The sequence below is a fragment of the Rhinoraja longicauda genome, chromosome 32, assembly GCF_053455715.1.
Source record: "Rhinoraja longicauda isolate Sanriku21f chromosome 32, sRhiLon1.1, whole genome shotgun sequence".
NCBI lineage: Eukaryota > Metazoa > Chordata > Chondrichthyes > Rajiformes > Arhynchobatidae > Rhinoraja > Rhinoraja longicauda.
The window spans coordinates 28,705,756-28,722,776 of record NC_135984.1 but is presented as its reverse complement, the minus strand read 5'-3'; the positions used below and the strand labels follow the sequence as shown (position 1 = coordinate 28,722,776).

At 46.3% G+C, this 17,021-nt stretch overlaps 2 protein-coding genes across 4 annotated transcripts in view; one reads left to right on the top strand and one right to left on the bottom strand.

The window, feature by feature from the left end:
- prdm10 (PR domain containing 10) overlaps positions 1 to 17,021 on the bottom strand; it is a 220,397-nt gene that overhangs the window by 189,409 nt on the left and 13,967 nt on the right. The window contains exon 1 of one of the 3 annotated variants that reach the window (XM_078426635.1): positions 14,750 to 14,863. The exons of 1 other annotated variant lie outside the window; for it this stretch is intronic. The gene's annotated coding sequence lies outside the window, so the exon portion shown is untranslated. One more of the 3 variants, XM_078426636.1, reaches the window with a different exon arrangement.
- The window catches only part of LOC144608757 (uncharacterized), a 34,071-nt gene that overhangs the window by 6,322 nt on the left and 10,728 nt on the right, over positions 1 to 17,021 (top strand). Inside the window, exons 2-3 of the mRNA XM_078426826.1 lie at positions 8,618 to 8,837; positions 14,433 to 14,727. Of these exons, the coding sequence (XP_078282952.1) occupies positions 8,618 to 8,837; positions 14,433 to 14,727 (515 nt within the window). The remainder of the gene's footprint in view (positions 1 to 8,617; positions 8,838 to 14,432; positions 14,728 to 17,021) is intronic.

Sequence of the window (17,021 nt, the reverse complement as noted above, 5' to 3'; positions counted from 1 at the left end):
CCACTCTCAAAGGGAAAAGCCTACCCACGTCAACTCTGTCCGTCCCTCTCAAAATTTTTTAAACCTCTATCAAGTCCCCCCTCAACCTTCTACGCTCCAAAGAATAAAGACCCAACCTGTTCAACCTCTCTCTGTAGCCTAAGTGCTGAAACCCAGGCAACATTCTAGTAAATCTCCTCTGTACCCTCTCCATTTTGTCGACATCCTTCCTATAAATTGGCGACCAGAACTGCACACCATACTCCAGATTCGGCCTCACCAATGCCCTGTACAATTTCAACATTACATCCCAACTTCTATACTCGATGCTCTGATTTATAAAGGCAAGCATACCAAACGCCTTCTTCACCACCCTATCCACATGAGATTCCACCTTCAGGGAACAATGCACAGTTATTCCCAGATCCCTCTGTTCCACTGCATTCCTCAATTCCCTACCATTTACCCTGTACGTCCTATTTTGATTTGTCCTACCAAAATGCAGCACCTCACACTTATCAGCATTAAACTCCATCTGCCATCTTTCAGCCCACCCTTCCAAAAGGCCCAAGTCTCTCTGTAGACTTTGAAAATCTACCTCACTATCAACTACTCCACCTATCTTAGTATCATCTGCATATTTACTAATCCAATTTGCCACACCATCATCCAGATCATTAATGTAAATGACAAACAACAGTGGACCCAACACAGATCCTTGGGGCACTCCACTAGACACTGGCCTCCAACCTGACATACAATTGTCAACCGTTACCCTCTGGTATCTCCCATTCAGCCATTGTTGAATCCATCTTGCAACCTCACTATTAATACCCAACGATTTAACCTTCTTAATCAACCTTCCATGTGGAACCTTGTCAAATGCCTTACTGAAGTCCATATAGACAACATATTTGGATCCAAGGTCGTGAGACCTCAAAAGACCCAGAATCAATGTTAAGAACTTCACAAGTGATCTCTCCCACACGTGTCATCACATCTCGTTGGTCTGTTCTTTCAATGGGACAGAACAAAGCCAGGGATTGTGACAAAGAGCCTGCACATTATCTGACAATGGGTCTCTGGGTATGACTACTCAGTTATTTGACTAATCTATAGAATAGCTCTCCAGTATGGACACTAGTCCCAGACAATTGCAAGGTGCATAATGCAGGTCAACAAGCTGAAGCCACTTTGTTTTCTCTAAATTCAGTACCAAGGTCAAACAAGACTTCAACAGAACTGCGCCAAGTCATGGTAGTCGTGCAGCCCAGTAAACAGGATAGATGAGAGCACCGGGGATGAGTAAAGGTTACTGCAGACACAAATTCAACACTCAACAAGCTGCAGCTGATTTGATTTTTCTTGTATTAAATGAACAAGTGAAAATTCCACCTCGAGCTGCAAGTAAACCCAGTCACACATCCTCCATGACCATGACATGCTCTAGTAGGTATAAAAAAGGTGAATCACAAATTCCAGTGACTAAAGGGCCTGTCCCACTTTTTAGGTGACTGCCGGTGATTTTTTAGGTGACTGCCGGCGACTGTCAAAGTTGTAGCAGATCGCTGAAATTTTCTTTTACCCTACGACAATGACCACGACAATGCCGAGTCAGGTTGATACAAGTTACTTTTTGTAAAAGTAGCAGCTGGCTAAGAGATTACACCGTCTTCGGAAACATTGCGAAGTTCCCACGCTTATCAATGCTTCCCCGGTGTCCTAATTTTCGCTGAAATCACGGACAAGTCTGTAATTACTTGAGAGTTTTGAAATATAATATCATGCCCGGGTTACTTGAAAACCAAGCTTCACGGTAACAAGGCATAAACTGGATTGACTTCCAGTTTACTAATAGCAGTATTAAGAAATATGCAAGACATTAATATGACAAGAGGGGGTCAGGGAATAACATTTTGTAGTTGGAATGTCAAGGGAATCAATGAACCAATTAAGAGAGGTAAAGTTTTGGCACATCTAAATTTAATTAAAACTGATATAATATTTCTTCAAGAAACACACCTTAAGAAGGAATCTCAATATAGACTTAAAGCTAAGTGGATTGCTGAATCATATCATTCCTCCTTTTCCCACAAGGCCAGAGGAGTTGCAATACTAATTCGTAAAGGAATACCTTTTAAGAACTCCTCAACAATAGTGGATATTGATGGTAGATATATTATAGTAGTTGGAGAGTTAAATGGAGAAAAAGTGATCCTTCTTAATGTTTACGGGCCTAATTTTGATAACCCTATGTTCTTCAATAAAACATTTAATAAAATTCCTGAATTTACACAATATAAATTAATAATTGGAGGAGACTTCAATTGTACATTAGATTCATACTTAGATAGATCATCAATGCAAAAAAAAGTAAAATCTCAATCAAGTGTATTTCTAAATTCATTTATTAATACCACTAATATTAAGGATGTTTGGAGAATAGAAAACCCAACTGGACGGGAATATTCATTTTACTCACCAGTACACAAAACATACTCAAGAATAGATTATTTTTTAGTTGACTCTACGTTTATTCCATTTATTTATAATTCAAAATACCATAACATTATAATTTCAGATCATGCACCGGTAACATTCATGATTAAATTAAATGGAATGTCTGAGAAACAAGCATATTGGAGATTTAACCCACAAATTTTGAACGAAAAGTCATGCCAGGAATATATTATTAAACAGATTCAAATATTTTTTGAAGTAAATGACAACCCCGACACACCTATTTCTCTTATGTGGGAAACGTTTAAAGCGTATGTTCGAGGTACATTAATTTCTGCTCAAGCTTTTTATAATAAAGAGAACAGGATTAAGCAACAAACATTGGAAAGTGAAATTAAACAACTAGATATAGAAAATGCGAGAATGCCATCTACTCTAAAACATAATAAAATTGCTGTATTGAAATATAAACTAAATAAAATGTATTCAGAACAAGTAATAAAACTTTATCAAAAAACAAAACAATTACATTTTGAATTTGGAGACAAACCACAAAAACTATTAGCACGTCAGTTACGAAAAATGGAAGGGGAAAAAATAATTCAGAAAATTAGAACAGAGACAGGAGAATTATTAAAAATGCCCAAGGACATAAATGATAGATTTCTCCAATATTATCAGAACCTTTATTCAACTAAAACCGTAGCACAATCAGAAGGAATAGCAGACTTTTTAAAAAAATGTAATTTACAAGGTTTAGATTCAAAAGATAGAGAAGTACTAGAAAGGGAGATTACGATAAAGGATATTGAGGAGTCTATTGGTTCTTTAAAAAATGGTAAAGCAGTAGGACCAGATGGTTTAGGCTCCGAATTTTATAAAAAATTTTATGATTTGCTTAGCCCACGTTTACATAGACTGTATGAGTATATATATACTCAACAGAAACTTCCAGATACTCTAAATGAATCTATAATAACACTTATTCCTAAAGCTGATAAAGATCCGGAAGACCCGGGATCATACAGAGCAATTGCACTTTTAAATACAGATCAAAAAATTTTAACTAAAATACTAGCGCATAGATTAAGTACAGTGATGAATAAATTAATACACCCTGACCAAACAGGCTTCATTCAGAAACGATATTCATACTATAATCTAAGAAGATTATTTAATATTATATATTCCAAGAGAATTATTAATGAAGATCTAGCAATAATCTCACTTGATGCTGAAAAAGCATTTGATCAGGTTGAATGGTCTTATTTATTTTCGGTGATGGAAAATATGCAGCTAGGGGAGAAATTCTGTACATGGATAAAACTGTTATATACAAATCCCACGGCCAGAATATTTACAAACCAAAGGTTGTCATCGAAATTTAGCCTATCTAGAGGTTGTAGACAAGGATGCCCGTTATCCCCATTATTATTTGCGCTTGCTATTGAGCCACTGGCAGAAAGAGTTAGGGGGCATCCGGAAATACATGGATATAACACAAAGGACACAGTGAATAAAATTTCTCTATACGCAGATGACGTATTAATTTACATTACAAAACCAGAAATTAGTATTCCAAACTTATTAAAGCTAATAACCCAATTTGGTTCACTTTCAGGATACAGAATAAATTGGAATAAAAGCGAAATTATGCCAATAAGGGAACATAATAAACAGATAATACAACAATTTCCATTTAAAATAGTAAATGAAAAATTTAAATATCTAGGTATCTATGTAACTAAGATATATACATCATTATTTAAAGCAAATTTCCCCCCATTACTGAACAAACTACATAAGAATATTCAATATTGGAAAACACTCCCTATCTCAATGGTTGGCAAAATTAATGCCATAAAAATGATTTTTTTACCGCAAATATTATACCTTTTTCAGACAATTCCGATATATCTGACAAAAAACTTTTTTAAAAAATTGGACTCTATTGTTAATGATTTTATCTGGGATTATAAGAATCATAGGATAAACAAAAGACACTTGTGTAAATCAAAAATAAAGGGAGGCCTGGCTTTACCCAATTTTTTGTTTTATTTCTGGGCAGTTAATATTAAAAATATGAATTTCTGGTTGGAAGAAATAGATCATCAACCAGACTGGTTAAAAATGGAAAAGGAAGATTGTTTACCTTTTGATATTGGTTCGATATTATTTGCTACGTCTAAATTAAACAAAAAAATTTATAGGGAAAACCCTATAATATTTAGTGCTATACGAATTTGGAAACAATTAAAAAAGACATTAAAATTAGATAATTTATCACTTTTTCTTCCAATTGTGAATAATCCTTTGTTTAAGCCTTCATGGGTAGACGGGGGTTTTACACAATGGAAGGATTATGGAATTAAAAATATGGGACAACTTTATAAGGAAGGCACGTTTCTGACATTTCAGGAGTTGCAACAGACTTATGGTCTTCGTGGAAATGATTATTTCAGATATCTTCAACTTAGAGATTATGTAAAATCGAACTCCCAAAATTTTCGAATTAGAAATTCAGAAATTCTTGATGAATGTTGGAACAAACATCCTAATACAGAAAAATTAATATCTTATATATATAATATCTTATTAGACAGTGACATTCCCTCCACGGACTTATACAGACAAGAATGGGAAAAAGAATTAAACCAAGTAATTACGAAAGATACTTGGGAAGAAAGTTTGCAACATATACATCAGTGTTCACTAAACGCCAGACATTCTCTAATACAATTTAAAGTAATACATAGGTTACACTATTCAAAAACAAAACTACATAAAATTTTCCAACATATCTCACCTAAATGTGATAAATGTCAACATTTAGAAGCTACATTATTTCATATGTTTGCAAACTGTATAAAAATTAAAAAATTCTGGGTAAATATTTTTAGCATAATATCTAAAGTAACCAGCACACAATTGGACCCAGATCCAAAATTAATTATACTCGGAATATTAGAATTAAATCAAACATTTAGAACAACACAAAGAAACTTTATGGATTATAGTTTAATAACAGGAAAAAAATTAATTCTAAAATTTTGGAAAGGCCCTACGTCCCCCACAATCAAAATGTGGATTATAGAAATTACGGAGACCTTAAACGTGGAAAGAATCAGATTTTCCCTGTTGGACAAACAGGAATTATTTAATGGAATATGGTCTCCTTTTATTGATTACTTAAAGGGTCAGAATGGTTCAGCACAGGAACCTGACTAGCACTCGGACTAAAGAATGGATGAAATGCTATACTTTGAAATGTACGAATATATCTCGAATGAAGTTTTTGTTATTTTAATAAATTTCTCCACTCTTCTTTAACTAACTTTTTCCTTATCTTTATAATCTGTTTTTGTTTTTGTTTTTATTTTTCTTCTCTCTTTTTTCTTTCTTTACTTCATCTAGTTCTTTAGTTCTATCTAGTTTAAAAAAAAAGGGGCAAAAGGTATTGGAGACAATATAATAATAATTGACAATATTATCAATTTAAAAATGTATGACTGTAAAGATGTAAACAGGTTATGTACCTATCTCCAATAAAAAATTTATTCAAAAAAAAAAAAAAAAAGAAATTTAATATTAAACGTGCTTAAATGGATTTTTGTGCAGAGTGTGGACATTCTTTGAAAATGTACGGGAGATGCATTTCTGGTTTCTGGGTTGCACATTCACAAAATGCTGGAGTAACTCAGCAGGTCAGGCAGCATCTCGGGAGAGAAGGAATGGGTGACGTTTCGGGTCGAGACCTTTCTTCAGACTGATGTCAGGGGGGCGGGACAAAGGAAGGATATAGGTGGAGACAGGAAGATAGAGGGAGATCTGGGAAGGGGGAGGGGAAGGGAGGGACAGAGGGACTATCTAAAGTTGGAGAAGTCGACGTTCATACCACTGGGCTGCAAACTGCCCAGGCGAAATATGGGTTGCATATCTGGGTTGGGAGCCTACTTTAAAAGTAATCGCTGATGGCCATAAACATCGCGAAATTCCCACGCTTACCTAACCGTCAAACTGTCGCTTCCAATCTACCTGTCAAATGGCCTGACGGTAAATAAATTGGTTAAATACAAGAATTTTATGGTATCTTCAAATGACTTTACTTAATTTAATATCAAGTGCTTCTAAATGCATCTGCGACAACCTAACAAACCTGGGGACAGCATGCGACAGCGCCCGCAATAAGCAACGATACCAGGCGACAAGCCAGCTGTCGCCAAGAAATTTCTATCTGCCGAGATCCGCTATGATTCTTTGAAGACTCTCACGATCATGCCCGCGACACCCTGGCGAACGTTCGGCAACAGCCTAGTCACCGGCTGTCGCCTTAAAATTGCCTAAGTAGGACAGGCCCTTAAGACGACATCATCACACTCGTGGAAACTCTGTCTTCTTGGGTATCAAAATTGGTATGCCGAACTGTGAGGATTGATTTGATTTCACATGAACAATGTACACAAGAGCAACCATCATCTGATGAAGACATTTGATTATATCTATCAAATCGGAGCAGTGCGAACATTTTGTGTACCAAATGACAGGAATTAATTATATAATTATAGATTAAAAAAATTACGAGCTCATCATCACCAACCATCAATAAACTTTCTGGGTGGTATTAGTTGCTCAGGATGCTATTGTGAATCATAAGAATTTTAGGGGAGATGAGATTAGCTTTGCAGGCCGGATATATTCTTGTCTATGATGGATGGTCCACTGCAGAGGTAGAATCAGACCAATGCAGAAGAAAGCTTCAGTACACAGAGAAGCAGTTGAAGCACATACCTTAACACTGAGACAACACAAGGAACTACAGATATTGGAGTCTTGAGTAAAACACAAAGTGTTGGAGTAACTCAGCAGATAAAACAGCATGTCTTTAGGACATAAATCGGTGACATTTCAGGTCGGGACCCCTCCTCAAACATTGTAGTATGGAAAATAGAAGTTGGGGAAGAGGGTGGGGGTTCCAACAAATTCCAAGAGGTAGTTACAAGAGACTGCTGTTTTGATATCAGTTCTTCTCTCCTTCTCTGCCTGACCCACTGAGTTACTCCAGCTTTTTGTGATACCTTTGATATCAGTTGATATCAGTAGAACAAATAAATTCCCCAGAAATGTGTCTTGGAGCTGCAATTATGTAAAACTGTCAACCAGTGGTAGATTCAAGCAACGATCTACAGTTGCCAACTCACACCGCTCAACTTGAAGTTAATGGTTGTGACATTTGGGTTTGACAGATACCATCAATGCACACCAAAGCCATACAAATTAATTGAATTGAATTGAATAAATTTTATTAGCAGTATGTATACATACAAGGAATTTGCCTTGGTGCTTTGCTCGCAAGTAACAACACGACATACAGTAAACAATTAAGAATAAAACATTATAATTTAAACATGTGAAGAATGAAATAAAATACCAGAGAAAAGGAGGCTACAGACTTTTGGTTGTTGAGTAGAGCAACAACTCAAAATGTGCAGACTGATCACAGACCCTTGCGATCCAAAATCTCCACCACGCACTGAACATCCACTTAAGATATACGATAACAGATTCACATGCCTAGATGGTAAACAGATGTACATCACACACATACACTGTGCCATGCTGTCCACTCCATTTCTTGCATGTAGATAGAATTCAAGCAACTGAATATTCCCACAGCAAATCTATTAGTGAACACAACTACTTGAACTACATTGCAACTGGGGGGAGAAACTGATCTCTTCTGCCTGCATGTGATCCATATCCAGCACACGAAGAGCCACTGCTTCACAGCACCAGAGACCAGAGTTTCAGATTGGAGGCCTATGACCAGCTGTATGCTGTAGTCATCAGTGCTGGGTCCGCTGTTGCTTGCCATCTATATTATCTACTAGACCAAGTGGACCCGTTGGGCCCAACCCTCTCCTGCATTGGTGCAGCATCCTCTCCTCCCCCTCCCTTCTCACCCTCCTCCCCCCTCCCCCTCAACCCCTCTTATCCTCCTTCCTCCCCCTCCCTTCCTCCCTCCCCCCTCGGCGATAGATTTAAACTTTAAAATGTGAATAACTTAAAAAATATAACACCAATTTCAATTAAACTTCTTCCATTAGCACCAAAGAGACGACAGTGAGTAAGATGGACCTAAAATTGTCGCGCTATCGTGTACCGTTTTGAACCGCTGTAGTTCAGGAACGAACAAACAAGAGAAGATTTTGCTGAGAATGTGAGTGGCATTGTTAGTAAGTTTGCAGGTGGCACCAAAATTGTTGGTGCAGTAGCCAGTGAAGAAGGTTGTCTACGGCTACCACAGGTTCTTGAGCAACTGGGAAAACAGGCAAAGGAATGGCAGATAGAATTTAATGCAGCCAGATGCAAAGAGATGTATTTTGGAAGGTTATATCAGGGTACGACATACACAGTAAACAGCAGGGCTCTGAAGAGCATGGTAAAACAGAGAGAGACCTAGGGGTATAAGTAGGAAGGAACTGCAGATGCTGGTTTATTGACACAAAATGATGGAGTAACTCAGCAGGTCAGGGAGCCTCTCTGGAGAGAAGGAAAGGGTGATGTTTCGGGTCGAGACCCTTCTTCAGGGGTATAAGTACATAGTTCCCTGAAAGTAGCGACACAAAGTGGTAAATGAGGCATATGGCAAGCTTGCCTTCATCAGTCTGGGCATGAAGTTCAAGAGTCGGGTCGTCATGTTACAGCTGTACAAAGCATTGGCTAAGTTGCACTCGGAGCACAGTATGTATTTCTGATTTTCATTCTATACTATACGAAGGATGTGATTAAGCTAGAGGGCGCAGAACAGATTCACAAGGATGTTGCAGTACTGGAGGGCTTTGGCAGGAGAGACTGGGTCTGTGTTTCCTGTGGGTGACCTTAGAGAGATTTATAAAATTATCAGGGGCATTGATAACATGGATGGTCGCAGTCTTTTCTTCAGTGGAGGGAATTCTAAAATTAGAGACGTAGGTTTAAGGTGAGAAGGGAAGGACCTACAGGGGCCCTAAGGGGTTAGTTCTCCCGTCCCTCCCGCATACTGAGGGTGTTGGGTACAAGGAATGAGCTGCAAATGGACGTGATAGAGGCAGATACAATCAGAATGTTTAAAAGACATGGATAGAAAAGGTTTAGAGAGACATTGGTGAAACACAGGCTAATGGGACCAGCTCAGGAAGGCACCTTGGTCTGTGCAGACGAGTTGTGACAGAATGGCTGTTTGAGAAAGCTACACTGATTGGGAATGAACACAGAAGGGGGAAAAGGGTAACTAGAGAGTGAGTGGGACCTCTCATGAATCAAAGCATTCACCTCTGCGTGGAGCTACAGGAGATGGGCAAGGTCCTAAATGAGTATTTCTCCTCTCTATTTACCGAGAAGACAGTAGGACGGAGGATATTTGAGCACTCACTGGAAGTGTCATGAGAGCAGTTAGGGTTACTGTCGAAGAAATACTGAAGGTATGAAGGTAGACAAATATCCAGGGCCTGATCCGATATATCCGAGGACATTGTGGGAAACTAGAGAGGAAATTGTGGGAGCTATGGTTGAAATTTACGAGTCGTCCTTAAATACAGGAGAGGTGCCGGAAGACTGGAGGGGGCTAATGTTGTGCCTCTATTCAGGAAGGGCTGCAGGGAAAATGCTGGGAACTATAGGCCGGTGAGCTTAACATCTGTAGTTGGTAAGTTATTGGAGAGTATTGGAGAGGGATAGGACATACAGGCATTTGGGTGGGCAAGGGCTGATTAGGTAGTTAGCATGGTTTTGTACATGGGAGGTCGTGTCTCACAGGTCTGATGGATTTTTTTAAAGACGTGACCAAAAAGGTTGATGAGGGCAGAGCTGTAAATGTTGTGTACATGGACGTGACCAAAAAAGTTGATGTACATGTTGTGTAAGGCGTTCGACAAGGCATGGTAGGCTGCTCTGGAAGGTTAGATTGCATGGGATCCAAGGAGAGATAGCTGAATGGAGAGCAAATTGGCTCCATGGACAATAGGTGCAGGAGGAGGCCATTTGGCCCTTCGAGCCAGCACCGCCATTCAATGTGATCATGGCTGATCATTCTCAATCAGTACCCCGTTCCTGCGGGAAGGAAGCAGAGGGTAATGGTGGAAGGTTGCTTCTCAGACTGGATGCCTGTGACTAGTGGTGTGCCTCAGGGTTCAGTGCTGGGCCCGTTACTGTTTTCATCTACATCAATGATTTGGATGAGAACATACAGGGCAAGATTAGCAAGTTTGCTGATGATACAAAAGTCAGTGGTTTTGCAGATAGTGAAGATGGTTGCGAACGATTGCAGCAGGATCTGGATCGATTGGCCAGGTGGGCGGAAAAACGGTTGATGGAGTTTAATACAGAGAAATGTGAGGTGTTCCATTTGGGGACGTCAAACAAGGGGAGGAACTACACAGTAAATGGTAGGTCTCTGGGTAGTGTTGTAGTGCAGAGGGATCTAGAATTACAGGTACATGGTTCCTTGAAAGTCGAGTTGCAGGTAGATAAGGTGGTCAAAAATGCTTTTGGCACTTTGGCCTTCATCAATCAGAGTATTGAGTATAGAAGTTGGGAGGTCATGTTGCAGTTGTGTATAAGACATTGGTGAGATCGCATTTGGAATATTGTGTTCAGTTCTGGACATCATGTTATAGGAAAGATATTGTCAACAGCGAAAGGGTTCAGAAAAGATTTACGAGGATGTTGCCAGGACTAGAGGATGTGAGCGAAAGGGAGAGGTTGAGTAGCCTGGGTCTCTATTCCATGGAGCGCAGGAGAATGAGGGGAGATCTTGTAGAGGTATACAAAATCACGAGAGGAATAGATTGGGTAGATGCGCAGAGTCTTTTGCCCAGAGTAGGGGAATCGAGGACCAGAGGACATAGGTTCAAGGAAAAGATTTAATAGAAATCCAAGATGTAACTTTTTCACACAAAGGGTGGTGGGTGTATGGATCAAGCTGCCAGAGGAGGTAGTTGAGGCTGGGACTATCCCATTGTTTAAGAAACCGTTAGACAGTGACATGGATAGGACAGGTTTGGAAGGATGTGGACCAAGCACAGGCAAGTGAGGCTGGTGTAGCAGGGACATTGTTGGCAGGTGTGGACGAGTTGGGCCAAGGGGCCTTTTTCCACACAGTATCACTATGACTCTAAGTGAAAAATTCCTCACAAAAAGTATACTGAGCAAGATCCCTTGAAGCAAGACAACAGAAGGAGTCCAAGATTAAAATTGAGGGGTTAGACAGATTTTGAATAAAGATTACAATAGTCTGATCTGATAAATACAGATACACATGATGGTTTCAATAAGTGCTTGAAGAAGTGCTACATCAATACTAAATAAAAGGAGCTGTACCAGCAGATATACTAAAAAGCATTCTCTCGAGCTTTCGGAAAGTGGAGCCGCAGAGGTTGGTACCAGGACTGTGGAACTGATGGGCTATAATGCTGAGAACTACATTTTGCTTTGAGTTTAACTTCATTGTTTTTCGGTACAGCAATATCTGATAACATGCAATACAAAGCTTTTCACTGTACCTCATGATAAGAATAAACCTTAAGCTAAACCACAGAGGACCTATGCAGGGGTTTAACCCAAATCATTGACAATTACCTCTCACTCCCCCCCCCCCCCACCCCCCCCCCACCCCCCCCACACACACACACACAGATGTTGCCAACCTACCAAGTTCCTCAGCAAAAGTAGCACAGATTTCTTAAAAACACAGGAATATACATGTAATGGAGCCAGTTTTAATTGCAGCCTTCCATGGAAAGCTGTGCAAGTGTCTGAGAGGAAGGTTTGCAGGGGCTGGCGGAACAGTATGATCTGGACTGCTCTGAAACAAAGCCAATACTGAGGCTGAATGGCCGTTCGTGCTGTAATCATTCAATTATTCTGCACACAAACACACCCACAATGGAGTACACAGGGATTGGTACATGATGTGAGAAAGAGAGGACATAGGTCCTGTAAGTGATCAGCGGAATGCCAGCAAGCCAGATTGCATTGTTTAACAATCCTCCTCATTATCCCCATCAGGATACGCATCATCCATCGGCACCACTCCTCTCACCCATTATCTCAAATCCTCAGATCTCCACTGTGCACACTTGACAGCCCTCACACCACTACACGTGCCATCATCATCACTGTCCCCATGCCCACTGCCGTCACCACCACTCCCCACTGACCCATGCCCATCACCGTCCCCATGCCCACTGCCGTCAACACCACTCCCCACTGACCAATGCCCACTGCCGTTACCACCACTCCCCACTGACCCATGCCCACTGCACTCCCCACTGTCCCAAGCCCATCACCGTCCCCATGCCCATCGCCATCACCCCCCACTGACCCATGCCCACTGCCATCACCAACACTCCCCACTAAGTGTTCCTCCCAGTCACTGTTCCCCCTCAATCATTGCCCAGTTATCCCCGGACCACCTGCCATCACCATGACCCCCTGTGCCCACTGCCATTACCACCACCCTTACTTCCCACTACCATCAACACCACCCCTACTGACCCCTGCCATCTCCACCACTGACACCTGCCATTACCACAAGCCCTACAGCCATCACCACCACCCTACCGACACCCTCTATCTACCCACCAGTTCCATTCCGCACACCCACCCCTCATCAAAAGATGCCTCAATCATTACTCCTCTCCCCCTCACTTTCATCCTCCACTCCCTGGAAGCCTCCTGTCACTGCTTCCCTCCACCTCCTTTCAGACTCAGCCCATCACTGCTGCCCACAGTCACTCCCCCCCACCTCCACAGCCTGCATCACTGCCCCCACCCCCACCCAGTCTGTTCCCCAGTCACTGCCCTCACCCCCCCCAGTCTGCCCCCATCAGTGCCCCCACCCCCACAGCATGTTCCCCCCATCACTGCCCCTACCCCCCGTCACTGCCCCCCCCCCGTCACTGCCCCCACCCCAGTCTGCTCACCAGTCACTGCCCTCACCCCCCAGTCTGCCCCCCCATCACTGCCCCCACCCCCACAGCATGTTCCCCCCGTCACTGCCCCCCCCCCCCCCCCCCCCCCCGTCACTGGCCCCACCCCCCGTCACTGCCCCCACCCCCCCCCCCCCCCCCGTCACTGTCCCCCACACCCACAGCCTGCCCCCCATTACTGCTCCCCCCACCCCCAGTCTGCTCCCCAGTCACTGCCCTCACATCCCCAGTCTGCCCCCTATCACACTGCCCCCACCCCCACAGCCTGTCTCCCCAGTCACTACCCCCCACCCCCACAGCCTGTCTCCCCAGTCACTGCCCCCCACCCCCAGTCACTGCCCCCCACCCCCAGTCACTGCCCCCCACCCCCAGTCACTGCCCCCCACCCCCAGTCACTGCCCCCCACCCCCAGTCACTACCCCCCACCCCCAGTCACTGCCCCCCACCCCCAGTCACTGCCCCCCACCCCCAGTCACTGCCCCCCACCCCCAGTCACTACCCCCCACCCCCAGTCACTGCCCCCCACCCCCAGTCACTGCCCCCCACCCCCAGTCACTGCCCCCCACCCCCAGTCACTGCCCCCCACCCCCAGTCACTGCCCCCCACCCCCAGTCACTGCCCCCCACCCCCAGTCACTGCCCCCCACCCCCACGGTCACTGGTGCCCCCACCTCCACAGTCGCGGCCTTTCTGTTCCGGACCTCCCCCGGGCCGGGCGGAACACTCCACCTGGGGCAGCGGGCGGGGACGGGGGCGACAGTCGCGGTTGGGGCGGCTCCAGTCGCGGGGCCGGGCAGGGGAGGGGAGGGGAGGGGAGGTCCGGTGGGGGGGGGTGGGGGTGCCGCAGTGCGGGCGGTGGCCCCGCGTCGGGGGAGGGGGTTCTGGCGGCGGCGGCTCCCCCCGCGCTGACCCCGAGGTGCAGTGTCCCAGCCGGGCCGGGCCGGACCGTACCATCAGCGCGGGCGGGCGGGCGGGCGGCGCCGCCGGACACGGGGCTAAAGCAGCTCCAGCCGCCTTCGTCCTCCAGCCCCTGATCCCGGCCCCGCCGCCTGCCCGCCTGCCCGCCCAGCGATCGGTGCGCTTAGCCCGGCCAGCGCCGCCACCCCCAGGCCGCCAGCGGGCGGGAGGACGGAGCGGGGCCGGGCCGTAGCCGCCGCCGCCATTTTGGGAGCAACTAAAACAACAAGAGTGCGGGAAGCGGCATCGATGGAGCGGCGCGGCCCGACAGCGGCCCGGACCCCGCGCCCGTACTTACCGCCTCCCACACACGGCCGCAGCTCCCCGGCACGCCCGCTGGCCGCGCTCGCTCGCCCGCTCGGCAGGTAAATATCGGCCGGTACTCACCTCGGGCCGCAGAATGGAGCAGCGCCGCCCGCATTAGCATAGAGCGGCCCGCCCGCCGCGTGCTGCCATTGGCCGTGCGGCCACGCGCCCGGCGCCGCCACCGGGGGGAGGGGGGCAGGCGGGGAGAGGGGTGGGGGGGAGAGAGGGGCAGGCGGGGAGAGGGGTGGGGGGGAGAGGGGTGGAGGGGCAGGCGGGGAGAGGGGTGGGGGGGCAGGCGGGGAGAGGGGTGGGGGGGCAGGCGGGGAGAGGGGTGGGGGGGGCAGGCGGGGAGAGGGGTGGGGGGGCAGGCGGGGAGAGGGGTGGGGGGGCAGGCGGGGAGAGGGGTGGGGGGGGCAGGCGGGGAGAGGGGTGGGGGGGCAGGCGGGGAGAGGGGTGGGGGGGCAGGCGGGGAGAGGGGTGGGGGGGAGAGGGGAGAGGGGTGGGGGGCAGGCGGGGAGAGGGGTGGGGGGGAGAGGGGTGGGGGGCAGGCGGGGAGAGGGGCGGCGGGGAGAGGGGCGGCGGGGAGAGGGGTGGGGGGGAGAGGGGAGAGGGGTGGGGGGGAGAGAGGGGCAGGCGGGGAGAGGGGTGGGGGGCAGTGAGGCGGAGAGAGGGGTGAGGGGCAGTGAGCAGTGGGGCGCACTGAGGGGTGGGGGGCACTGAGGGGTGTGAGGCAGAGTGAGGGGTGAGGCAGAGTGAGGGATGATGGGATAGGCGTAATGAGGGATGGAGAGAGGCGTAGTGAGGGATGGAGGGATAGGCGTAGTGAGGGATGAGGGGTAGTGAGGATTCAGGGAGGGTGGAATAGTGAGGATTAGGAGCAGTGAGGCGATGAGGTGAGGGAGGGGGGATAGGGGTAGTGGGTGTGAGGGATGGAGGGATAAGCAGAGTGAATGGTACCGAGGGGTGAGGGAGGTTGGAATAGTGAGGGATGAGGGATAGTGAGGAGTGAAGGATTGTGATGGATGACGGGTAGTGAGGGATGAAAAGGGTAGTGAGGGAGGAGAAATAGGTGTAGTGGGGGTGAGGGGTAGTGAAAGGGAATGGGGGTTGGGGATGAGAAGTAGATAGGCAAGACTATGGGGTGAGGGGGATGAAGGGTGGTGAGCAGGACGACAAGTAGAGGGGGATACGGTGTACAAAGGAGGATGAGAAGTGGGTAATGGAGGAATGGATACTAGGGGGTGGGGATGGGGATAGAGAGGTAGGGTGAGGGATGAGAGGGGGTGAGGAGGAATTGAGGTGAACAATGGGTGCAGCAGGAATGAGAGGGGAAATTGGGTTAGAAGGGGGATATGAGGAAGAATGGAGTTAAAGTGGAAGGAGAATGTAGGCGAAGGAAGAAAATACAGGGTGGGGAGGGCAAGGGCATAGTGGGATGGTGTAGGAGGACACTTTGTATGTAGAAGAAGGTGGATATGGAGAGGGAAGACTGGGATGTGAAATATGGAGAAGGCAAATTGGGAATGAGGATGGAGAATGCGGCGGGGGTAGAAGAGGGAAATGAATAGGGGTTTGGGAGGAGAATGATGGATGGAGAGGAAAATCCGGGTGGGGTGGTAGGGGATGGTGTTGGGTAGAGTGAGAGAATGGGGAAAAGGGATGGGATGGAGAAAATAGGATTGGGGAGTATGAGGGGGGAAAGGGGAGGATTAGGGAGGGAAGGAGAAATGGCAGAGAAGATTGAAGTGAAAATGAAATGGGAAGAGGTAGGCAAGGGCAGGTATGGGGCGGGGGGAATGGGCTGCGAGAGGGAGAAGGTGTGGGATAAAGAGGAGAATGGGGGTTGGGATGGGTATAATGGGGCTGATGGGGAGCACAGATGAGGTTGGGGAGAAGAGATGATGGGAGTTGCAGGTGGAGGAGAGTGATGGAGGTGGGGGAGACTGGTGTGGGCAGTGGAGGCTGTGAGCGGAGACGAGTGTGGGGATGGGATGTGGGAAGATGGGAGAATGTGGGTTGGAAGAGGGGCATCTGGGGAAGAACTAAGTATGGGTTTGGGAGAATTGGAGTGGGAGAATGGAGGTGGGGAGAGAGGGAAGTAATGGATAGTGAGGGGAAAATGCTGATGGGGTGAAGGGGGGGATAATAAGAGAAGGGAATGAGGGCTGGCGGAGGGGAGAGCAGATAATGGGGAGAGTGAGAAACGGCAGGGGAGAGGGAGTGAGAAAAAGAGGAGGGAATGGTTTTGGGAAGAGGGAAGAATAGGTAGAACAGACGACTGAGTGAAAGCAGAGAGTGGTGGGGAAATAGAAGAAGCCAGAGAGGGAAATAGGAATGGGGATAAAGAGAGATT